Consider the following 26,036-nt stretch of genomic DNA (forward strand, 5'->3'; position numbering starts at 1 on the left):
AGCAGGGGCATGGAGCTTCCTCCTCCCCTCCCGATTGTTCCAGGGCACCATGTGGTCGGCGGGCGCCATCTTGGATTAGCCCCAAAAGAGTGCAAAGACCAGCCCCCTCCTCAAGTGGGGCAGAGGCAGCAGAGGCAGGCTCATGGTGGCAGTGCTAGCTATCCAGCCGCTTGAGCAGCCTCCAGCCGCAGCAGGAGAGCAGCGGAGGAGAGGACCATGTGGGCGGGTGCCGTCTTGGCAACGCACCAATATGGCAAGTCCAGGACTGGAGATGTGGTGAGCCCCCTTGAACTGGCAGATACCCCCCCACCCATGGCCACCCCCAACGAGGCCCCTGACACACACACTCCCCGTGCGGGGCTCAGTGCCTTAGACTGGGGAGAGCTCTCCAGGGCCATCCAGGACATGGTCCAGGGCAGCGTCAACACTGCCATGGAGGCACACCAGCAACCATGGGGGGGACCCCAGAGCATCCACCCACAGGGCTCCCAGCTTCCACTCCAGAGGAGGAGGAAGAGGAGGAGGACGAAGATGAACCAACACTACCCCCCTCCAAGAGGTGCCGGATGTCATCCGTGCGCAGCGCCGCCCCCGAACACACCCACCTCTAGGAGCAGGAGCAGGGCGAAGGGAGCTCCCACACCTCTTCCGCGGAGGAGGGAGAAATATCGGGGGATGAGGTTGAGCCACACAAGTCCCACCTCTTCTACGCTGAGCAGTTTAACAAGCTAATCTCAGGCGTGGTTCAGGTGCTAGACCTGCAGACCGAGCAACCCGAGAATATGGGGCCCAAGACCAAGTGGGGGTCCCCAACAGTCTTCCCAAACCTGCAAGAAGCCCCCCAATGGTTTCCCTTCCCTCCTTTCTTCCAACAACTGGTGGACAAGGAGTGGAATAACCCAAATAGGGGCAGGGACTCCAGCAAGCCTTCCACCAGGTTCTACAACCTGCCCCCAGAGGTCATGGCCCACCCCAGGTCACCCCTGGTGGACGCCCCAGTAGCAGCACTAGGATTCCCCAGCCATCCTCTCCACAGACAGTGACGGTCTCCCAAGGGACCCCACAGACATGAAGGTAGAGCTAGCCACCAGGAGTGGATTTGAGGCCTCCTCCAATGCACTGCAGGCCTCCGCCTCTGCTTCCCTCTGCTCCAGAGCATTGGTCCTTTGGCTTCAGCAGTTCAGTGAGACCCACAAGCTACGCTCCTGGGCTCGCTCGGATACCAGAAAGATGGCCTCAGCTGTCACCTTCGTACCAGACATCACAGCTGATGCCCTGCAGTTCTTGGTGAGGGCCAGGGCCGCAGGAGTTGCCACGCACCGAAGCACCTGGCTGTGTGGCTGGGACGTGGATACAACCTCACACGCTAGGGTCACCGGCCTCCCCTTCCTGGGAGCCAAGTTGTTCGGGGATGCCCTGGACCTGCTACTGGTGGAGTCCAGGGGAGAGAAAAGGGTACTGCCCACCAGGGACTGGAACCCAAGGCTCGCCCAGCAATCCCAGCACTGGCCCTTTCAGCCCTCAAGGAGCTCTCAACCCATTACCTCATCCTCTGTGGCCCCTTTCAGAAGTCAAAGGCCCATCTGGCACCCAAGATGGCCAGCCCACAAGCCCAGAGGACAACAACCCCAGCACTTTGGCGCAAAGGGCCCAAAATCTCAATGACAACCAGCCATCCTCATCCCACATCATTGGCGGAAGGCTGCAACTCTTTGCAGACAGATGGGACAAGGTGACCACCGACCAGTGGGTGCGGGACACCATCTGTTGGGGGTATTCCCTAGAACTCCGTGTGACTCCCCCAACTTATTCCTATGGGTTCCCAGACCCAAGTGCCCACTAAAGCACGGCAACACACTCGAGGCAATCCAACACCTCCTACAGGTCGGGGCCATCGAACTGGTTCCAAGGGAGCAGTGGGGGTCCTGGATGCACTCCCACCTCTTCACCATGCCCAAGAGATCCGGTGGCACCAGAGCCATCCTCGACCTCAAGTGGCTCAACAGATGGATGCATCAACAGAAATTCAAGATGGAGACCCTATGCTCTATCCTGATGGAGCAACCCGGGCTCAGGGGCTGTCCTCATCTGAGGACAAAAATTGTCGTTCACAAAAATCCTCATTGTGCTGATTGCGCACAAGGGCTGTGGCCACCTTTCCGTAGCTAGACGATGTCCAAAGATTGTCAGAAGGACGTCAGGACTTCAGAAGGATCTGCCTCACCAGAGGAGGGCGCCCTACACCTGCACTAGACCATCCAGTGTCTCCGGAACCACGGGTTCCTCATCAGCTTGGAGAAGAGTCACCTTAAACCCTCACAGACCATAGAACACCTGGGAGCAATCATCAACACCTCCCAGTTCAAAGTTGTCCTGTCCCCAGAATGGCGGGCCAAGACTGCAGACCTGATCAACGCTGTCCTCCGCTCCCCCAGACCGGACGTAACGATGTTGGCCCGTCTCCTGGGCATGCCGACCTCCTGCCAGGACATCATCCCCTGGGCCAGGTTCAGGGCACGGTCCCTCCAGCACCTGCTGCTGCCCTTCCAGGACTTCATCGTCTCCAAAAGGAGCAATTGTGTCAGACTGGGCCCCCTCACTCTCAAGGACCTTCGATGGTGGATGCGGCCGCACAGACTGGACCAGGGCTTGCCCATCCAGATACACCACAGAGCCGTCCTGTTTACATACACGAGTCTCCAGGGATGGGGGACCCACACTCCGAGGAGGTAACAGGGCTGCTGGTCCCCATGCGAGAGGACAGCTCCCATCAACCTGCTAGAATTGAGGACTATTTGACTAGTCTTGCTAGCCTTCCCCCAACTCAGGGACTTTCTCGTTTACACCGACAACATTGTGGCAAGGGCCTAAGTAAACCGGCAAGGGGGCACTAGGTCAGCAGTACTGCAGATGGAGGCACGCAGACTGATGCTGTGGGTGGAAAAGAACCTCAGGTTCATCAGAACTGAGCACATCACCGGACTGGAAAACACAGCAGCAGACTGGCTGAGTCGCCAGAACCTCCAACATTCCGAATGGAGGCTTCACCCGCAGGTCTTCGCATGGATCAACCATCAGTTTGGTCTGATGACCTTAGACCTGTTCGTCAGCAGCCACAACCGCCAGCTGCTGAGGTTCTTCCAAGGACGCTGTCCGGAAGCAGAGGGGATGGACGCACTCCACCAATGGTGGCCCCGAGGAGTAATGTATGCCTTTCCCCCCACAAAGCTCCTGCAGAGGGTCCTCACAAAGGTCAGGCTAGAACAGGCCAAGGTGGAGAGGATCCACCAACCGAATCTACAGTGGAACCTGGAGGGTCCTAACCGAATGGTGCCAACCCCAGAAACTTGACCTGGAGAGGATCCAGGTCAAGGACTTCCTGAACTTCCTCTAGGCAGGCCTCGACAAGGGCCTCAGCACGGTCACTCTTAAGAGGCAGGTCTCAGCAGTTGCCTCCATCCTGGGGTTCCCCAAGGGAAAAGCTGTGGCATTGCATCCCCATGTTAGAAAATTCCTCAAGGGAGTGAACCTCCTCAATCTGCCCCCTGTGACCAGGGCCCCCACATGGGACCTGACCCTGGTGCTGAGGGCGTTGATGTCTTTTTGAACCTATGGCGACATGCTCGCTAAAGCTATTATCACAGAAGACCGCTTTCCTGGTGGGCATCACTTCTGCCAGAAGAGTATCTGAGCTGGCAGCCCTCTCCATAGCCAGGGAGCTCTGCCAGATCCAGAGGACAAGATTGTCCTTCGCACTGACCCTACCTTCCTACCCAAGGTGAACTCCCTGGTTCACCGCTCGCAGGAGGTGGTGCTGCCCACCTTCTGCCCCAATCCTTCTCATCCCAGGGAGAGGGAATGGCATGCCCTCGACGTCCGTTGGGCAATGAGCTTTTATCTCTCCAGGACCTCCGCCCACAGGTGCTCAGAGGCCTTGTCCGTATCATACAGACCCAGTGACCACGGTAGGAAGGTGTCTGCCTCCACCGTTTCCAGATGGGTTAGAGAGGCCATAGCCAAGGCCTACAGGGCATCCAGCAAGGAACCCCCTAAGGGCATAGTGGCTCACTCTCTCAGGGGAGCCGCCACCTCAGCAGCATTCAGGGCTCACCCCTCCCTGGAAGAAGTGTGTAGGTCAGCTACCTGGAGCTCGCCTAACACCTTCATCAAGCACTACAAGATCAACGCCTTCGCCTCTGGGGAGTCAGCCTTCGCAAGGCAAGTCCTCCAGAATGTAGCACTATTGATTTACGACAGCTCCCACCCTTGAGGAGCAGCGCTTGGGCACATCCCACTTGTAAGGACTAAGATGGACATGGAGATCCCACTGGAGAACGGGGAGATTTGTACTTACCGTGAATCCCCCTTCTCAGTGGTCTCCATGTCCAGATTAATCTGCCCACCCTCGCAGCCGTACAAAAAAAAAAAGAGAGAGAAGTAATAAGTAGAGCAGTAAGGCCAGGGGGGCATAGTGCAACGCAGAGCAACAATGGAACTAGGATGGCCTCACGCCACCTGGACTCATTCTGCGCTCATCCCCGAAGCTGACATGCAATGCTGTATGCCAAAGCAGACGACCTCCACTACAGTACCTTACAGAGGGACATGAGACAACTGGCATCCATCTGGAATACATCTCACTCACTCTCTTGAAGAGGGGCTCTTCAAGCTTGGACAGCCTGGGGAGTCCAGGCAGCCCCTCCCCTCAGGAAGTCCAAAGAGTCTGGCTTGCCTACCTGAGAGGGAGGAGCTACCCACTTGTAAGGACTAATCCAGACATGGAGATCACTGAGAAGGGGGATTCACAGTAAGTACAAATCTCCCCATTTCAGGAGTCTCCTCTAGAATTATTTACCATTTACGCCTTCCCTCTTGTCTCAACCACTCCTCTCCTCCTTAGCCAGGAACAGGCTCAGCATGGATGATTTGGGGCCTCAGTGCAGACCTACAGGTCTCAATAGCTTCTTGGCTGAAGCAGGAGGCCTGTAGGACCCTGTGGACACTCTAGCACAGTTGCACAAACCAGCAGCAGCAGCAGCAATTCTCAGCAGAGTGAGGCCTTACATTTCCCCACAGGCGCAATGCCACTGCTTAGAGCCTCCCGAAGGTCCCGTGTGGTGGTCAACCCTGAACCTGGTCGCAACGGCACCTCCTGTGGCAGCAGAGCAGCCCACCATTTTGGCACAACAGGTGCAGCACTGTGGAAGAGTTTCTGCCCATCACAATTTCTCCTGTGTTTTCTTCCGGCCACAATAGACACAGGTACTAGGGCCAGCATGTCATTGGCAGAGGGAGTGGGGCAGGGTCTAACCCTTCCCAAACTGGCCAGGGACCCAGGAGCAGTAAAGATAAGCCTCCTAAAGGCAAGCTGGTAAAATTGGTCAGAGAGGTGGTGGATGAGGTTTTAGATTGTGCATCCAGGACATCATTAAAGCATGCCAGGCAGTGCCTGCCCCTTCCACAAGGCAAAATGCAAGAGATCACCCAGCCCTGAAGCAGATGCAGAGGCTTCTTCCACCTCTGATGAAGCAGATTCATCCCTTCCCCCCCTAAGCTCCCGAAGGGTTAGATGGGGAAAGTCAAGCCTAAACCTAAGGCTTTGAATATAAAGTCCAAAAAGAAGGAATTGCCTCAGGACCTTAGTTCCATTTCTTCATCTTCCAACTGGTGGAAGGGTAGTTGTCTGGGAAAGGGGCAGATGAAGAGGAATACGGGTCTCATAAGTTGGACAAACTATTCCTTATAGAGATCTTTCCCAGGATGTGATCAAAAGCCTCCCAAGCCCTTGATTTTAAGCCCTCTGAGCAGGCTCAGCAACCCTCCACTTCTGGAGCTGTATACATTGCACAACTGTTTTTTCCTCAAGGACCAGCCAAGCCAGAGATTGTACCCTTCCCTGAGGCCTTCCAGTGTGCTTGGAGAATGAGTGGGCCCATCCCATACACCCCAAGCACACCTCCAGAGTCTTTGGCAGTTTATACACTCTGCCTGATAAGACTGCAGTGTCTCAAGTTCCTCTCAGTTGATGTGCCCAGCGGTGATCCTGCCATCCAAGGGGGAGGGGGACCAGACTCCTGCGATCAGAGGATGGACACCTCCCTTCGAGGTGTTTCCTTTCAAAAGAAACTTCGAGGTGTCTGGACAGGCCCTCAGGACAGCATCAGCTAATTCCATCATGGCATGCACTACCTTTGTAGGGGCAGAAGAACCAGCTGCTTCCGAGCACAAGCTTCCCAAGAAGGCAAAGAACTGAAGCTTTTTGGATAAGTGCTTGCTGCATTCTTAATTGAAACTAAGGACAAGCATCTTTCAGGGCAACAAACGTAGCCACCAATTGGCTGAGTAGGCACCACATGAGCGAAACAGAGTGGACGTTGCATCGTAGGTCTTCAGGGAAATACTTCGCAGACTAGGTTACCCAAGGGCAGACCTGTTTGCCACCAGGACAAACTCTAAGCTACTGAAGTTCTTTGCCAGGTCAGAAACTGAGGGAGCCAAAAGCATGGATGCCATCAACAGCCGCTGGCCCCCAGGGCCGCTATATGCTTTTCCCCTGGTGCACCTGCTGCCACTGGTTCTGAAAAAGATCAGGGTAGAGAAGCAGAGGTGATTCTCATTGTCCCGCCTGAGCCCACACCCCCATGGTTTTCAGACGTTCTCCAGCTGAAGGGAGAACGCTGGAGGCTACTAAGCGTTTCCTGAAAGGAGTGGCACTTCTCAGTCCTCCCACGGAACATCGCTTACATAGCTGAGATTTTCATAGGGTCCTCACAGCCATGATGGCGTCGCCTTTTGAGTCCATGGCCAAGATTCCTCTCAAGGAGCTCACTCTCAAGAACTTTCTGCTGGTAACAGTTACCTCCGCACAAAGGTTCTGAGATTGGTGCACTCTTGGTAAACATCAACCTATGTACCTTCCACAAAGACTGGGATGTGTTACGGCTGGACCTGGCCTTTATCCCAAGGTACATACGTGGTTCCACAGGACTCAGGAAAAAGTGCTTCCCTCTTTCTGCTCCAACCTGACACATGCCAAGAAGTCGGCATGGCACATGTTGGATGTCCACAGAGCAATCTGCTCCTACATGGAATACAATAGAATGTTATGTACAACAGATGCCCTTTTAATCAATTTTCAGGAGAAAGCGATGGGGTAGCGCTTCTCCAGGGCGACGCTTTCCAGGTGGCTGAAGACAGCCATTGAGGCTTCCTACTGGTCTTCAGGAAAGGTCTCCCCCCCCCCAGCATTATGACTCACTCTGTTTGAGTGGCAGCCACCGTGATGGTGTTCAAGAGAGACGTTTGCAGGGCTGTTACTTGGTCTTTCCCAAGTACCTTTACAAGGCACTACAGAGTTGATGTTGCTGCTTTGGCCACAGCATCCTTCAGCAGGAGGGTCCTGCAGAAGGTGATACTGTTGTAGGTGCAGTCCAACTCTGCCCTCCCTTGAATTACTCCTTGTTCACATCTTATCAGTGAGACATTACTGGTGTCCTCCCTTGCACCTGGCATTCTGAGGTAGCCTACGTCTAAAAGTTGCACATACCCATCATGACTTCTGATGGACTTTTCCTCCAGAAATCTGTCCAACAAAATTCAAAACATCTCTAGCTGTGTTGTGCCACTTCTCCAAAGGAATGGTTGACCTTGGGTCAGTCACTTTCTGTCAGCCCCACTTACCTCACAGGGTTGTTGTGAGGACAAAAGAAGGGGAGGAGCTGAGATCTTTGGAGGAAGGGTGCTATGAAAATGTGAAAAAATAAATAAATACACTGTGTGAATGAGAATAGGCATGAACCAAAACTTGACACAGTTTTCTATTTCACCAGCAGCCTCTAAGGCTGACTAATTACCTGCTAAGCTGCACTTTGCAAAAGCTCTCTCCCTGGCTTGACTTGACAGCTTGTTATCTTCAGAACGATTGGTAAACATTTGCCTTAACCTTGTTTCCTGCTACCGTTCTATTTCAGCATTTCCCAAAGTTTGTCCCCTAGCTGAACTACTTCACATGTTCTAGAAAGTGACATTAGAAGTATCTGGCAATTATGTCATCACCAGTAACTTCTGGATTGAGACACCTGACACAATACACCAAACTGATAAGAAGCTCAAGGAGGGTGGGAGGGCTTTTTTTGAGCTTACAGAAAGCAAATGCGAAAAGTGAGCTCTGCCTGCTGAGCCGAACTCTTACTGGCTTGTTATGTTGCATTGCTGGTCTCACTGCCAGGCAATGGGAGTCTGACACCACCACTTTAAGTACCACTAATGGTACAAGTACCACTGATTGAGAAACACAGTTTTACTTCATTTCTTTGGTCATTTCTACTAAGGGTGGGATTTTCTGCCATATGGACCCTACACTGCTTGTGAGTTCCCTGCTTAATGCAGCTTTAATTAAACATCTGATAGGAATGTTCCTTTTGTAGCTGTGCAGTAACCTTGCCCCCACAGGATGAACTTCAGAAGAACAGGACAATCCTGTCAAATTAAGGGAGCAAATGGTCCCCCTGTTAAATTTGAACCTGGTTGGGAGTAAGGACAGTAGCAGTGGGGAGAGAGGGTTGCCTTTTGAGCCATTTAGGTGGTGCTAGGAGGAGTATGTACTTGATATGGTGGTGGCAGCAGCAGAATGATTCAGTGGTTCTAAACAGCAAGCCAAATATTCTTTCAGATTTGACCTGTCTTTATAGCAGGCAGAAAAAATGATTGTCTGAGTATAGTTTGTAGATTGGAAAAAGAGTTCTTTTGTAATTCCAGCCTTGTTTTTCTTTCAGTAAAAATTGAGATTTTTCAGTGCTTGCTCATTTCTCATGTGTTCAAACTACTTAAGTTCACAGACTTTTACTGTGAACTTGTCTTGACATCCCCATTTTCTACTGACTTCAAAAGTGAGGAGGTGACAGAAGCTGGGCCGGAGCCTTGTGCTGGGATGCAAACTCAGTTGCCTGGGTTGCCAAGGGCAGGTAGAAACCCAATGTGACTTGGTATTGGAAACTCATCTTCCCATAAAGTTCTTGTTCCTTCTCACAGGTGATGCAAGTGCTCAATGCAGATGCCATTGTAGTGAAACTTAACTCTGGTGACTACAAAACAGTCCATCTCTCCAGTATCCGGCCACCTAGGCTAGAAGGTGAAGGCACCCAGGTGAGAAAATCTCTCTCTCTCTCTCTCTCTCTCTCTCTCTCTCTCTCTCTCTATTTCTCTCTCTCTCTCTCTCTTAATTGACCTGTTTGTCTATCTCACCTTCTCCCCTGCCTACTTTGTAGTGTGAGCATATGGGCAAGAAGATCTGAAATTTTTTTTTTAAAGATGCACAAGGTCAGGGACAAAGCATTGGCTTTTGCAATGGGATATTACTATAAGAACCTCCTGTTTTTTGAACTTCTATTGTATTTATCATGTTCATGCTAATAGGCAGCTGCAATTTCTCATACTTTTGATTTGATTGGGTTTGAGGAAGTGCATGCTATACTCAAGGTGCCAGAACTCTGCTGATGTTACTGAATCTGAAGAAAGGAAGGAGGGAATTGCCTTCAGCTCCATGCCTTGGCTCATACTCCTGACCCTACTGCACCTATGTTTTAGGGATTATCTCTTGCTCTGGCTTTAAACATTTCAGCACCACTGGCAGCACCAGAACTACTGTGAGCACCTGACCTAAAGGTTACGGAAGCTGAAAAGGGTAATGAATCTGGGGTGCTTCCCTATTCTATGCAGGTTCTGGAGTGGGTCAAGGTTCTACTACTGGGAAGGACCTCATCTGTTGAAATGGTCATTGGCAAAAAGCAACCCTAGGGAAAAGAGACTTACTAGGTAGAGCTCTATTTTTTCATTTCTGAGCTTTATGGGATACCCATTTTTTTTCTCTCTATCTGGTAAACCTTTTTAGATCATAAGAACATAAGAACACCCCACTGGATCAGGCCATAGGCTCATCTAGTCCAGCTTCCTGTATCTCACAGCGGCCCACCAAATGCCCCAGGGAGCACACCAGATAACAAGAGACCTCATCCTGGTGCCCTCCCTTGCATCTGGCATTCTGACATAGCCCATTTCTAAAATCAGGAGGTTGCGCATACACATCATGGCTTGTACCCCATAATGGATTTTTCCTCCAGAAACTTGTCCAATCCCCTTTTAAAGGCGTCTAGGGTAGACGCCATCACCACATCCTGTGGCAAGGAGTTCCACAGACCGACCACACGCTGAGTAAATAAATATTTTCTTTTGTCTGTCCTAACCCGCCCAACACTCAATTTTAGTGGATGTCCCCTGGTTCTGGTATTATGTGAGAGTGTAAAGAGCATCTCCCTATCCACTCTGTCCATCCCCTGCATAATTTTGTATGTCTCAATCATGTCCCCCCTCAGGCGTCTCTTTTCTAGGCTGAAGAGGCCCAAACGCCGTAGCCTTTCCTCATAAGGAATGTGCCCCAGCCCCGTAATCATCTTAGTCGCTCTCTTTTGCACCTTTTTCATTTCCACTATGTCTTTTTTGAGATGCAGTGACCAGAACTGGACACAATACTCCAGGTGTGGCCTTACCATAGATTTGTACAACGGCATTATAATACTAGCCGTTTTGTTCTCAGTACCCTTCCTAATGATCCCAAGCATAGAATTGGCCTTCTTCACTGCCACCACACATTGGGTCGACACTTTCATCGACCTGTCCACCACCACCACAAGATCTCTCTCCTGATCTGTCACAGACAGCTCAGAACCCATCAGCCTATATCTAAAGTTTTGATTTTTTGCCCCAATGTGCAGGACTTTACACTTACTGACATTGAAGCGAATCTGCCATTTTGCTGCCCATTCTGCCAGTCTGGAGAGATCCTTCTGGAGCTCCTCACAATCACTTCTGGTCTTCACCACTCGGAAAAGTTTGGTGTCGTCTGCAAACTTAGCCACTTCACTGCTCAACCCTGTCTCCAGGTCATTTATGAAGAGGTTGAAAAGCACCGGTCCCAGGTCAGATCCTTGGGGCACACCGCTTTTCACCTCTCTCCATTGTGAAAATTGCCCATTGACACCCACTCTCTGCTTCCTGGCCTCCAACCAGTTCTCAATCCACGAGAGGACCTGTCCTCTAATTCCCTGACTGTGGAGTTTTTTCAGTAGTCTTTGGTGAGGGACCGTGTCAAACGCCTTCTGAAAGTCCAGATATATAATGTCCACGGGTTCTCCCGCATCCACATGCCTGTTGACCTTTTCAAAGAATTCTATAAGGTTTGTGAGGCAAGACTTACCCTTACAGAAGCCATGCTGACTCTCCCTCAGCAAGGCCTGTTCGTCTATGTGTTTTGAGATCCTATCTTTGATGAGGCATTCCACCATCTTACCCGGTATGGATGTTAGGCTGACCGGCCTATAATTTCCCGGGTCCCCCCTCTTCCCCTTTTTAAAAATAGGCATGACATTTGCTATCCTCCAATCTTCTGGCACCGTGGCCGTTTTGAGGGACAAGTTGCATACCTTAGTCAAGAGGTCTGCAACTTCATTCTTCAATTCCTTAATAACCCTTGGGTGGATGCCATCAGGGCCCGGTGACTTATTGATCTTTAATTTATCAATGAGGTCTGAAACATCTTCTCTTTTAACTTCTATCTGACTTAACTCCTCGGTCAGGAGGGGCCGTTCGGACAGCAGTATCTGCCCGAGGTCTTCTGCCGTGAAGACAGATGCAAAGAACTCATTTAATTTCTCTGCCATCTCTAAGTCTCCTTTTATCTCCCCTTTCCCTCCCTCACCATCCACGGGGCCAACCGCTTCTCTGGCGGGTTTCCTGCTTCTAACATATTTGAACAAGCTTTTATTATTCCCCTTACTGTTGCTGGCCATGCGTTCCTCATAGTCTCGCTTGGCATCCAGTATCACCTTCTTACATTTCTTTTGCCAAAGTTTATGTTCCTTTTTATTCTCCTCATTAGGGCAAGACTTCCATTTACGGAAGGAAGCTTCCTTGCCCTTCACAGCCTCTCTAACTTGGCTGGTTAGCCATGCGGGCACCCTCCTGGATTTAGCGGAACCCTTCTTTCTTTGCGGTATACACCTCTGCTGGGCCTCTATTACTGTTGTTTTAAGCAGCCTCCATGCACTCTGGAGAGACTGGACTCTTTTTACCCTCCCTTTCAACCTCCTTCTAACCAGCCTCCTCATTTGAGGGAAGTCCGCCCGTCGGAAGTCAAGGGTTTTTGTTAGAGATTTGCCTGGTATTCTTCCCCCAACGTGCACGTCAAAACGGATCGCAGCATGATCACTGCATGATCAGACTTTCAGAACCATGGAGTGTTCTGGAGTTTGTATAGTGTCTTACTTCTTCCCATCTGGCTCAGCCATACTAGACTTCCTTTTCTTCTCTGTAGGGTTATGCAGTTATGAACACAGTTCCGGAAGCCAAATGACTTGAGCAGCAAGTGCCATGGCAGCCACCCAAAGCACTGAACTTTTCCCCCAATCTCCAGCTCCTTGGCACTTGCGCCACTAGTGGATGAGATCTATGCATGTGATGCTCAATAGAGCTCTTTTGCTGCAACCACTTAAAAATCAGGGAGTAGTAGACTGGCAGTCAGCATTCACCTTTCATTAGCTGCAAGGTGGCACTTCACCTTCCTTGGCTGCCAAGGTGAATGATTTGATAAGAGAGGGGCTTTTTGCAAACTGTACCTGCAAATTTACCTGCAATTTGTAGAAATGGGTGCTATTTAAGTCTTCATCCTGTTTGCCATTTCTTTAATCACTCAAGACCTGATGAAGGCAATTTGTTTTAAGGAGGCTTGTTACCAGATCAACTTTAATTCACCAGACATTGTTACACATTTGCACCCTTAGCTGAGTGATTTCAAGATATGAACTTTTGGCATCTCTTACCTTTAAAAGTACACCATAGATTTCCAACAGATCTAAAGAAGAAGAACAGATTCTTGTGATATTATGACATTTTTGACACAAACTTTAAAAAAAGAGAAATTTAAAATTGTATGGAGATTGCAAATAATACTCATTTCTGATTTTAAAACAAATTTTAAAACTGCAATAACGTAGTCATTTTAATTTTTATTTTTGAAGTTTATTCAGAACAAAACCGTGTAGATTCTGAAGATTTAATATCATACTGAGTAAACAAATAGAACACTCCATTCATCATAAATCCAGCAGACTTTATGATGATGGAATTCTTGGAAATTCACTGAAGTGTACATGTATAAATTAAAATTGAGTAATGATACAACTGTTTAAACAGCAAATTGAAAAATACAAGTCTGTCAGCTGGAGGGGAATAAAGGTCTCATTGCACGGTCACTTGTGTAGTGGAGGTTACAGAATTGTTCTATGAATTTACTTATGCTGATTTTTTACAATTACTGGACAAAGCAAATTCTTGACATAATATTGCAGTGCATTTCATTTGATACCATAAAATACGTTATCAAATAACAAGCAATATTTTCTGTAACTTTGATTTTACTAATCAAGTTTTTTATTTACTAATTGGGCACATTTGGCGTGTGTGTGTGTGTGTGTGTGTGTGTGTGTGTGTGTGTGTGTGTGTGTGTGTGTGTGTTTAATTAATGGTACTCTGCCAGGGATGTGAGTCTCCTACCATTGAAATTTTTTATCTGGATGGATCATGGATTTTTTTATGCATTTGCTGATGGGCTATGACAATGTTGAAGAAAAACACAGCATAACAGGGAAGACAGAGTCATTCTTTATTTGTGAATGTATGGGCACAAGACAAGATCCAAAATGATTTCTCTTAGTGGCTTATATTATATAGCCATTATACTAACATTCACATTATTTGGCAGGCATTGAAACCACCTTATAGAAAAGAATATCCTGGTTGTTTTGCTGTGCACATATACTTCTAAAACTGACTTCCAAATATCCAAAATCATTGTGGAGTTGCTCAGATTCATATTTCAGATTCAGAAACCTATTATTGGCATAAAAATCAACATAAAAACATAAAACAATACATTTAAACCATACCTAAAACAGCCCCATAAATCAAGCCAATACATCGCCCTTAATTCTTATGTTCTTATGTACTCACTTATACTGTTCCTCCTCAAAGTTAAATAAAGAACATAAGAACATAAGAACAGCCCCACTGGATCAGGCCATAGGCCCATCTAGTCCAGCTTCCTGTATCTCACAGCGGCCCACCAAATGCCCCAGGGAGCACACCAGATAACAAGAGACCTCATCCTGGTGCTCTCCCCTACATCTGGCATTCTGACTTAACCCATTCCTAAAATCAGGAGGTTGCGCATACACATCATCGCTTGTACCCCATAATGGATTTTTCCTCCAGAAACCCGTCCAATCCCCTTTTAAAGGCGTCTAGGCTAGACGCCAGCACCACATCCTGTGGCAAGGAGTTCCACAGACCGACCACGCGCTGAGTAAAGAAATATTTTCTTTTGTCTGTCCTAACCCGCCCAACACTCAATTTTAGTGGATGTCCCCTGGTTCTGGTATTATGTGAGAGTGTAAAGAGCATCTCCCTATCCACTCTGTCCATCCCCTGCGAAATTTCACCACCTAGCGTGTACATTCTTCATCCTTTCCTAATAGCAAATGATGTAGCACAAGGTTCTCCGACCCACGTATGGAAGACAAAAGCAGCTTGAGCAACTGCGAACGCAGATCATCAAACAGTTTGCAGGTTAGGATCATATGCAGAAGTGATTCAATGTCCAGAGAGTTGCAACTGCACACCCTTGCTTGCACACTCAGGCCATTGTATCTCCCTGAAGTAAAATCAGATGGCATAACATTGCAGCATGCCAGTGAGAAGGCTCCCTATGAGTTGAATAGAAAGTATAAGTAAGCGAGCCGTTTATCCAAGATTGGAAAAAGCTAAAACTGGAGGGGTGAACAGGTCGTGGATGTGACTGCAAATAGCTCTTGTCGCTCTATATCCTCAAAACGAGTTTTCAAAGTTTTAAATACCAGCTCTGGCGAGAGGGCTCCTAACAGATCTGCTGAGAGACCTATGGCCTGAACCCTTTTTAGAAACAATGACAGACCTGGGGAGAGTGTTGGGTCAGTTAATAAGCCTCTGAGCAGAATGTCCTGCTCAGACATGTAGCAAACCCTTAACCAGAATTTGGTGAAACTAACCCAGGCCATGATTTCTAATTTGTGTTGGCCCGCTTCCAAACATAATATTGTGTATGGAACACAGTGCGGTACAGCAAATATTTTATATAAAAACCGTGACTGAATCCTCTAAACACTGGCATCAAATGCAGACATCCAAATAGCTATTCCGTACAAAATTTGGGTTTTAACTTTGGCATTAAAGATTTGCAGGGCAGAAGGGATATAGGAATTGCCCCATGCATAGAAAAAGCATACAATGGCCTGTGTAGACAGTTTTGCAGCCTGAATCCTCGCCTGCCTGTGTGGACTCCAAGAGAGTCTATAATGCAACAAAATACCCAAATACTTGAATTTCTTGACTTGCCTCATCACTTTGCCATTAAAAGTCCAAAGTCGGGGTTTCCATGATCTACCAAATACCATGAGTTTGGACTTTTCACAAAGAGAGCTTATTCTGTTCAAAATAGGTAACACTAGATTGAACCAGGTGCCGTAGACCAGTTCTGGTTCAGGAGAGCAGAACCATATCATCTGCATAGAGCAGTACAAAAGGCTTATCGGTCGAAAATTTTCTGGGGATCTTATGTCGCCTTTTTTGTGTAGCGGAACCAAAATAGATTTTGTCCAGGAGGCAGGCATAATTCCTGACTTGTCCACCTGAGTGAACAAATCTGCTAGAAGAGGAGCCCACCAATCCGGATCCAACTTAAACAGGTCAGAGGGTAGACTGTCTGGCCCACCAGCCTTTCCTGCACTGAGGCCGCTAATAAGCTTTTTAATATCTGAGGCTGTTACCAGGGGCCAATCTTGAATGTCCGCTAAGGAGGCATAATCAATGGTTGGTTCTTGGTAATGCTCATCAATAGAAATTGATTTAAAATAGGACTCCCACAAAGATGCAGAGATCTGTGGTCCTGTAGGCAGTTTACAAAAAAAACCTGAGACCATGCCACAGAACTGCTTAAAATTTTTTTGAGAGAATTGCATTGTAAAGTGCCTTCCAGCAATTCATATTTGAGCATTGCCAGCTCAAAACTATAGCCTTTTTCAGGTGCAACCTCAATGCAAAATAATGAGGTAGTATGGGCTTCTCACCTCTTTCATAGTTATGCCCCGGCCTTAAAGGAGGCAGGCTTAGGGCAGATGTTATAGTGTCTACTATGGTTTCAAACCCAGTAATAAACTCTGTTGATGACCAGGAGAATTGCAAATGGAAACAGCCTTCTGTAAAATATCGCTGTATTAAAGTAAATGGCAAAACGATAAATCTTTTTAATACATGGTAAAATTGAACCCAGATGATACATGGGGAAGAGCATCAGATACAGAAAGTACTGAAGGTGCCTGAGCAGTGTAAGGCAATGCCATAGTGCAGGAGAGTGGAAGGTGGTCACTTAAAATAAGATCACAAATCGAAATTCCACCACGTAGGGTAAAAATGAAGCAGGGACCAGCACATAATCTATTACACTGGACCCTTGAGGGGCAATATATGTATATTCCCCATCAGCATTCAAATCCAGTGATCCATTGACCCATACTAGACCCAACTGCATGCTTCGCTTCGCTAATGGAATACCCTCAGATTTGGTTACTTTATCCTTTGAACTGTGTGCCAGTGAACAATAATGCAGGAGTTGAGCTTCACTAGATAGATTGCCCGCTTTCAGAAATATAGATGGATCCTCTCTCACCCTAGCATTCAGGTCCCTGCCAGGATCAGTAGGTCCCTAGGAAACCTCTGCCCTAGCTCCTCAAGAGACTAACCTAAGTAACTCCACTGGAGCTCTGTATCATCAACTTTAGAAGGTGGGTTGTACACATTCGCCAGTAATAGGCCTGCTGCGATACTATTATTTTAGTGACTAATACTTTACAGAGACCATCAAACATAAATACTGGATCCTGTTGTATGTAGGGGACTGTCAGGAGTGCCAGACCCCCTGAAGGATACTCCTTGTCTGAACACTTGGATGCTGGTAATAAGATGACACTGAAGTCCCCAAACCCTATTGGTGCAACCATCCAAGTCTCTTGCAGGAACACCACATCATGGTCTCTAAACAGTGAGGAAAGGTCTGAGTCCTGACATTTTGTCCACCAACTTGCCACATTTCATGAAAGCATCTTTATTTGTTGGCAGGAGGCTGAACTGGGTGAGTGGAGTAAATGTCAGTCAGCACCAAAGTGCCGAAATGGTGCGTTATCCTCTAGTTGCAGTGGTAATTGCATCCCCCCAATACTCTGCTCTGTATAACATTCGCTCATGGCTAACTGCTGTAGTGAATTACTGCTCACTGTTTGTTGGATTGAAATCACATCCAAGCAATGCGCACAATCGACCCCACAGATAAGTCGACCCCACAGATAAGTTGAGGGCAGGTTTTGAGCCAACAATCATGGGATTTTCTATGACCCTCGGATAAGTCGGGGGTTAAACTGTCTGACTATAGTTTTGTCTGATTTTACAGATCCTGTAAAATAACCTACCTATAAAATCCTGTAAAATCAGCTACCACTAGTTGTTACCTAAGAACTGTAGTCTCTAATTTATTAAAAACATAGTAAAAGATCATAAGATACATTTTTATTCTTTTTTAAATTCTGGTCTTCACCACCTTTTTGTAAACACTATCAGAGTAAGTGCACTGTAAACTACATACCAGTAAAACTGGTTCCCAACCTGATATTCACGTACTCATTCACGTACTCACTCACCCGGTATTCACCGGGTAAGATGGTGGAATGCCTCATCAAAGATAGAATCTCAAAACACATAGATGAACAGGCCTTGCTGAGGGAGAATCAGCATGGCTTCTGAGAGGGTAAGTCTTGCCTCACAAACCTTATAGAATTCTTTGAAAAGGTCAACAGGCATGTGGATGCGGGAGAACTCGTGGACATTATATATCTGGACTTTCAGAAGGCGTTTGACACGGTCCCTCACCAAAGGCTACTGAAAAAACTCCACAGTCAGGGAATTAGAGGACAGGTCCTCTCATGGATTGAGAACTGGTTGGAGGCCAGGAAGCAGAGAGTGGGTGTCAATGGGCAATTTTCACATTGGAGAGAAGTGAAAAGCGGTGTGCCCCAAGGATCTGTCCTGGGACTGGTGCTTTTCAACCTCTTCATAAATGACCTGGAGACGGGTGAGCAGTGAGGTTGCAAAGTTACATAAGAACAGCCCCACTGGATCAGGCCATAGGCCCATCTAGTCCAGCTTCCTGTATCTCACAGCAGCCCACCAAATGCCCCAGGGAGCACACCAGATAACAAGAGACCTCATCCTGGTGCCCTCCCTTGCATCTGGCATTCTGACATAGTCCATTTCTAAAATCAGGAGGTTGCGCATACACATCATGGCTTGTACCCAATAATGGATTTTTCCTCCAGAAACTTGTCCAATCCCCTTTTAAAGGCTTCCAGGCTAGACGCCATCACCACATCCTGTGGCAAGGAGTTCCACAAACCGACCACACACTGAGTAAAGAAATATTTTCTTTTGTCTCTTCTAACTCTCCCAACACTCAATTTTAGTGGATGTCCCCTGGTTCTGGTGCTATGTGAGAGTGTAAAGAACATTGCTCTATCCACTGTCCTTCCCATGCATAATTTTGTATGTCTCAATCATATCCCCCCTCAGGCGTCTCTTTTCTAGACTGAAGAGGCCCAAACGCCATAGCTTTTCCTCATAAGGAAGGTGCCCGAGCCCAGTAATCATCTTAGTCACTCTCTTTTGCACCTTTTCCATTTCCACTATGTCCTTTTTGAAATATGGCGACCAGAACTGGACACAATACTCCAGGTGTGGCCTTACCATTGGTTTGTACAATGGCATTATAATATTAGCCGTTTTGTTATCAATAACTTTTCTAATGATCCCAAGCATACAATTGACCTTCTTCACTGCCGCTGTACATTGGGTCAGCACATTCATCGATCTGTCCACCACCACCGCAAGATCTCTCTCCTGAACTGTCACAGATAGTTCAGAACCCATCAGCCTATATGTGAAGTTTTGATTTTTTGCTCCAATGTGCATGACTTTACACTTACTGACATTGAAGCGCATCTGCCACTTTGTTGCCCATTCTGCCAGTCTGGAGAGATCCTTCTGGAGCTCCTCACAATCATTTCTGGTCTTCACCACTCGGAAAAGTTTGGTGTTGTCCGCAAACTTTGCAACCTCACTGCTCACCCGTCTCCAGGTCATTTATGAAGAGGTTGAAAAGCACCGGTCCAAACTTTTGGTGTGTCCAAAACTTGTTTCCAGAACTTGTGTCCAAAACATTTGGTGTGTCCTATAGTTTCCTGGGTCCCCCCTCTTTCCCTTTTTAAAGATAGGCGTGACATTTGCTATCCTCCAATCTTCTGGCACCGTAGCCGGCAACTTTGCAGGGACAAGTTGCATATCTTAGTCAAGAGATCTGCAACTTCATTCTTCAATTCCTTAATAACTCTAGGGTGGATGCCATCAGGGCCCGGTGACTTATTGATCTTTAATTTATCAATGAGGTCTGAAACATCTTCTCTTTTAACCTCTATCTGACTTAACTCCTCGGTCAGGAGGGGCCGTTCGGGCAGCGGTATCTGCCCGAGGTCTTCTGCCGTGAAGACAGATGCAAAGAACTCATTTAATTTCTCTGCCATCTCTAAGTCTCCTTTTATCTCCCCTTTCCCTCCCTCACCATCCAGAGAGCCAACCGCTTCTCTGGCGGGTTTCCTGCGTCTAACATATTTGAAGAAGCTTTTATTATTCCCCTTAATGTTGCTGGCCATGCGTTCCTCATAGTCTCGCTTGGCCTCCCATATCACCTTCTTACATTTCTTTTGCCACAATTTATGTTCCTTTTTATTCTCCTCATTAGGGCAAGACTTCCAATTACGGAAGGAAGCTTCCTTGCCCTTCACAGCCTCTCTAACTTGGCTCGTTAGCCATGCAGGCACCCTCCTGGATTTAGTGGAACCCTTCTTCCTTTGCAGTATACACCTTTGCTGGGCCTCTATTACTGTTGTTTTAAGCAGCCTCCATGCACTCTGGAGAGATTGGACTCTTTTTACCCTCCCTTTCAACCTCCTTTTAACCTGCCTCCTCATTTGAGGGAAGTCCTCCCGGCGGAAGTCAAGGGTTTTTGTTAGAGATTTGCCTGGTATTCTTCTCCTAACGTGCATGTCAAAACGGATCGCAGCATGATCACTGTTCCCCAATGGCTCAGTAACATTTACATCTCTAACCAGGTCCTGTGTACCGCACAATATTAAATCCAGAGTCACCTGCCCTCTGGTGGGCTCCGTGACTAGCTGCTCTAAGGTACAGTCATTTAGCACGTCAAGAAATCCTTTCTCCTTATCATGACCAGAACACAAATTGACCCAGTCTATATGAGGATAATTGAAGTCCCCCATGATTACAACCCTGTCCCTCCTTGTCACCTCCCTGATCTGTTTCCTCATTTCAAGGTCCCCATCCGATTTCTGGTCTGGAGGACGATAGCACACCCCCAGTATTACATCGCTGCACAAGCCTGGTAATTTAACCCACAGAGATTCTACGGTGGAGTCGGACCCACCTTCAGTCTCTACTTTGCTGGATTCTATCCCTTCCTTAACATAAAGGGCCACCCCACCTCCAACACGCCCCTGCCTGTCCCTCCTGTAGAGTTTATAGCCCGGGATTGTGGTATCCCACTGATTCTCCGCATTCCACCAGGTTTCCGTTATGCCCACTATGTCAGTGTTTTCCCTTGTCACCAGATATTCCAGTTTTCCCATCTTTGCTCAGAGACTTCGGGCATTCGCAAAAAGCATTTGTACATGGAATGCCCCAGGATGGACTGCTTATTAGCTCCTTTGTCCCTGCATCCTCTCACTGTGCCAAACTGTCTATCACATCCCATCACGCTACCTTTCCCAATTTCTTCTCCTACTCTGCCTTTGTCTTGTTGTTCTCTAACCTCCCCATCCTCATCCCATAGGGATGAGGAGTCCCGAACCGGATGCCCCTCGGCTCCTGTCGGCCTTCCCCCAGGGATCAGTTTAAAAGCTGCTCTGCCACCTTTTTAATGTTATGCACCAGCAATCTGGTTCCATTCTGGTTCAAGTGGAGCCCGTCCCTCTTGTACAGGCCCCGCTTGTCCCAAAACGTTCCCCAGTGCCTAACAAATCTAAACCCCTCCTCCCTACACCACCGTCTCATCCACGCATTGAGACCCCTGATCTCTGCCTGCCTAGCTGGCCCTGCGCGTGGAACAGGTAGCACTTCAGAGAATGCTACCTTTGAGGTCCTGGCTTTCAGCTTCCTGCCTAAAAACCTAAATTTGACCTCCAGGACCTCCCAGCTACACTTGCCCACGTCGTTGGTGCCGACATGCACCACAACTGCTACCTCTCCCTCAGCACTGTCTACCAGCCTGTCTAGACGAGAAGTGATGTCCGCAACCTTCGCACCAGGCAGGCAAGTCGCCATGCGGTCCTCACATCCATCGCAAACCCCCCTCTCTATGTTTCTAATAATCGAATCCCCCACTACAAGAAGCCCCCGACCCCCCTCCCGCCGAGGAGTATCCTGAGTACGTTCAGATATGGGCCCGTCCGCTGGGGAAGGGGTCCCCCCCCCGGGAATTTTTTCCCTCCTCTCCAGGATGACGTCCTCCAGCCCCGAGACTACCCACCCGGGCAGCCGAGGAGCTGCACGCCTCAGGTTGGGACGAAGCCTGATTGTCCCCGGAAGTCTCCCCACGGTGCTTCTCTGCCTGCCTGCGCTTCTCCAGGTCGGCCACCAAGGCTTCAAGGGAGCAGACGCGTTCCCTGAGACCCTGGAGCTCCTTGCACTGAGGACACACCCAAAATTTGGACCGGTTTGGACAAGTTTCCAAAACTTGTTTGGTGTGTCCAAAAGTTTCCAAAAGTTTGTAGATGACACCAAACTTTTCCGAGTGGTGAAGACTAGGTGTGATTGTGAGGAGCTCCTGAAGGATCTCTCCAGACTGGCAGAATGGGCAACAAAATGGCAGATGTGCTTCAATGTCAGTAAGTGTAAGGTCATGCACATTGCGGCAAAAAATCAAAACTTTAGATATTGGCTGATGGGTTCTGAGCTGTCTGTGACAGATCAGGAGAAAGATCTTGGGGTGGTGATGGACAGGTCGATGAAAGTGTCGACCCAATGTGCGGTGGCAGTGAAGAAGGCCAATTCTATGCTTGGGAACATTAGGAAAGGTATTGAGAACAAAACAGCTAATATTATAATGCCGTTGTACAAATCTATGGTAAGGCTGCACCTGGAGTATTGTGTCCAGTTCTGGTCGCCGCATCTCAAAAAAGACATAGTGGAAATGGAAAAGGTGCAAAACGACTAAGATGATTACGGGGCTGGGGCACCTACCTTATGAGGAAAGGCTACGGCGTTTGGGCTTCTTCAGCCTAGAAAAGAGACGCCTGAGGGGGGGACATGATTGAGACATACAAAATTATGCAGGGGATGGACAGAGTGGATAGGGAGATGCTCTTTACACTCTCACATAACACCAGAACCAGGGGACATCCACTAAAATTGAGTGTTGGGAGAGTTAGAACAGACAAGAGAAAATATTTCTTTACTCAGCATGTGGTTGGTCTGTGGAACTCCTTGCCACAGGATGTGGTGACGGCATCTGGCCTGGACACCTTTAAAAGGGGATTGGACAAGTTTCTGGAGGAAAAATCCATTACGGGGTACAAGCTATGATGTGTATGCGCAACCTCCTGATTTTAGAAATGGGCTATGTCAGAATGCCAGATGCAAGGGAGGGCACCAGGATGTGGTCTCTTGTTGTCTGGTGTGCTCCCTGGGGCATTTGGTGGGCCACTGTGAGATACAGGAAGCTGGATTAGATGGGCCTATGGCCTGATCCAGTGGGGCTGTTCTTATATTTTCTTATGAATTGCTATGTGCATGTGCAACCTCCTGATTTTAGAAATGGGCTATGTCAGATGCAAGGGAGGGCACCAGGATGAGGTCTCTTGTTATCTGGTGTGCTCCCTGGGGCATTTGGTGGGCCGCTGTGAGATACAGGACTAGATGGGCCTATGGCCTGATCCAGTGGGGCTCTTCTTATTTTCTTATGTTCTTAAGCATACCAGAAAAACAAGAAACCTGCATCCTGGTGCCGTTATTGGAATGCAGTTATTGGAAGTATTGGAATGGTGTCTGACTCATGCACAAATTACAAAGCTTATATACTTTTTAACGGGCAAAAATATACAGGAAAAGAAGACACAACACTACATCTAGGTTTTACAGATGTTGCATAGCTATCTTATAGAACAGAACATTTTGTATTACCGTATTTTTCACTCCATAAGACGCACCTGACCATAAGACGCACCTAGTTTTTAGAGGAGGAAAACAGGAAAAAAAATATTCTGAACCAAATAGTGTAATAAAATATTTAATAAACTATAACAGAATAACATTTGAACCATGTAAAATGAACAGCATTCAACAGTGGCATTAAGAACCATTATCACTGTCATTAACAAATGGTGAGACTTAAAGGTTTGAGTACTCTAGTTTTCTGGAAACCCCAAGAACTCATCATCGCTAGAGTCAGAATTTATGAAGCTCACAAAAGCAGGTGCACACAAATAGGGGATCACATTATCTTTCTGCTACAATGATGTTCTGTCAAATTCCAATCCAATGGGCCTCGTGCCCGCTTAAGGCTGATCAGTCCACTTGTGCAACTCACCAGTGCAGCAAGCAAAAGTTAGAGTCCATTTCCAGTCCACAGATGCCAAGTAAATCAGTCCCATCAATCAGACTTGCCAAATCAGAGTCCAGAGCCAATAAACCAAATTACTGTCCAAGGTCAGGTTCCAGGTAGGTCAGTCAAATCCGTCAGGGTATCCAAGTCCAGTCACAATCCACAGTCAGATTCCAAATTCAATAAACCCAGTCAGTCTCCTCTCCTCTCCAACCTCCAACCTGCACTCCTTCAAAACCCACAAACCCTTTCTGCCTCAGGTACTCCTTATGTCCCTGAGGGCCCTATTGCCTTCCAGTGGCTGCAGCTGTGCAGCACACTCTGCTGAATGCCCAGGCCTTACCCTTAAAGGGGCCACTGCTGACACCACATCCACCTCCTCACCAGATCTTCCGTGATTCCAGTACAAATGAACAAGTGGAAAGTCCAACCACAACTTGAATTCTCAAGACCCAACAAACCCCTGGATTTATGGTGAGAGCCTTACCTGGGGCTTGTGCAATAAGCAAACACTGGCATTCTGACCAAGGAGACAGTTTTTTCTTTGTGATGGCAGGTTGGGGGGGGGCTTACATTCAGATGCTGGATGAGGTGAGTGAAAGCGCCCCTCCCCTGCTGTGTGAGTGTGTGTGGGGGGGCAGAGCATCTGTGTGTGTAAGAAGGGGGCAGCCTGTGTGTGTGAGAGAGGGGGGAAAGTCTTTGTGTTGCAGAGAAGTGATGCTCCAGGCTTGGGGTCGGGGGAAAGAGAGGCTGTGATGCTCCAGGCTTGGGGGGGAAGAGTCTGTGATGCTCTAGGCTTGGGGGGGAGCAAGAGTCTGTGATGCTTCAGGCTTGGAGTGGGGGGAAAGAGAGGCTGTGATGCCCCAGGCTTGGGGGGGAGAGAGAGAGGCTTTCCTGGAAGTAAGCCCCCCTGACTCTAATGGGACTTACTTCAGAGTAGGCATGCACAGGATTGGGCAGCGAGACTGCCACCCCACCCACGCTTTCCTGGGAGTGAGCCCCACTGACTCTGAGACTTACTTCTGAGTAGACACATGGGCTTGGGCTTGTGACGGCACCGCCGATGCTCAGGCTCTGGCGGGCTGCGGCGCCTTGGAGCCGCTGCTCATCGCCCTCGCGTTCCGTCCGGCACTGCCACAGTCCGCGCGGGCGCTGAGGGAAGGCAGGAGCCCCCCGGCCAGCTCAGCCTCTGACTGCCCGGGGAAGCCATGCAGAGCAGAGCAGAGCGAGTGGGCAGGGGGCGGGGCCGGGGGCGGAGAAGGGGCGGCCGGGCTGTTTCCAACCCACAGTTGTTTGTGTTTTTTTGGTTTTTTTTCAGTATTCGCTCCATAAGACACACACACTTTTCCCCCCACTTTTTTTGGGGGGAAAAATGCGTCTTATGGAGTGAAAAATACAGTAATTTTTCTTGTTTTGTTCTTTATTTGGGCACAAGTCACAAACAAGGTGATTGTAAAGCCCTTGAGGAACTTTTAGATGTACATGTTAGAAGCACAGTGTAAATCATTTAAAACCTTTTTTTAACCTTTTTCATCTCACAGCACTTTGACAATCGTCAATGTTGTGATAGCACACTATCAGGTATTTTACAATTGATAAGGCACACCACACTGTTGGTGGGGGGGTGCTCACATCCCTCAGTGGTCCTATTAATAAATGACTATCCGCCAAACTCCTTTATGGCACATTGGTTGAAAATAGCTTGTGTAAAAGGTGTATAAAAGCTGAAATCATGACAAGATGAAAGCAATATAATTTGTTTGTTTGTCTGTAGGTTTCCACAATTGTGCATACAATATTCTTGCCGCTGTATTAATCTGTATAATAAGATATTTCTTTCGTAAGTCTTTAATTTCTGATATTATATTCAGGAGGTATATTTCCAGTTTGAATGGCATAAATGGTTGGCAACCTTCAGTCTCGAAAGACTATGGTATAAGCCTACAGCACCTGGTATTCCCAGGCGGTCTCCCATCCAAGTACGAACCAGGCCTGACCCTGCTTAGCTTCCCAGATCATGGTATAAGCCTACAGCACCCGGTATTCCCAGGCGGTCTCCCATCCAAGTACTAACCAGGCCTGACCCTGCTTAGCTTCCAAGATCAGACAAGATCAGGCATCTGCAGGGTAACAGTTGCTGTTTTTGCATAATGACATTAAATATCTCTTGAAAAAA

The 26,036-nt window shown here is 48.0% G+C and overlaps 1 protein-coding gene across 2 annotated transcripts in view; it reads left to right on the top strand.

The window, feature by feature from the left end:
- Positions 1–26,036, top strand: part of SND1 (staphylococcal nuclease and tudor domain containing 1) — a 252,010-nt gene that overhangs the window by 73,777 nt on the left and 152,197 nt on the right. For both annotated transcript variants that reach the window (XM_066634033.1, XM_066634034.1), the window contains exon 10: positions 9,031–9,144. In XM_066634033.1, the coding sequence (XP_066490130.1) occupies positions 9,031–9,144 (114 nt within the window). The remainder of the gene's footprint in view (positions 1–9,030; positions 9,145–26,036) is intronic.

This window comes from Tiliqua scincoides, chromosome 7 (assembly GCF_035046505.1).
Source record: "Tiliqua scincoides isolate rTilSci1 chromosome 7, rTilSci1.hap2, whole genome shotgun sequence".
NCBI lineage: Eukaryota > Metazoa > Chordata > Lepidosauria > Squamata > Scincidae > Tiliqua > Tiliqua scincoides.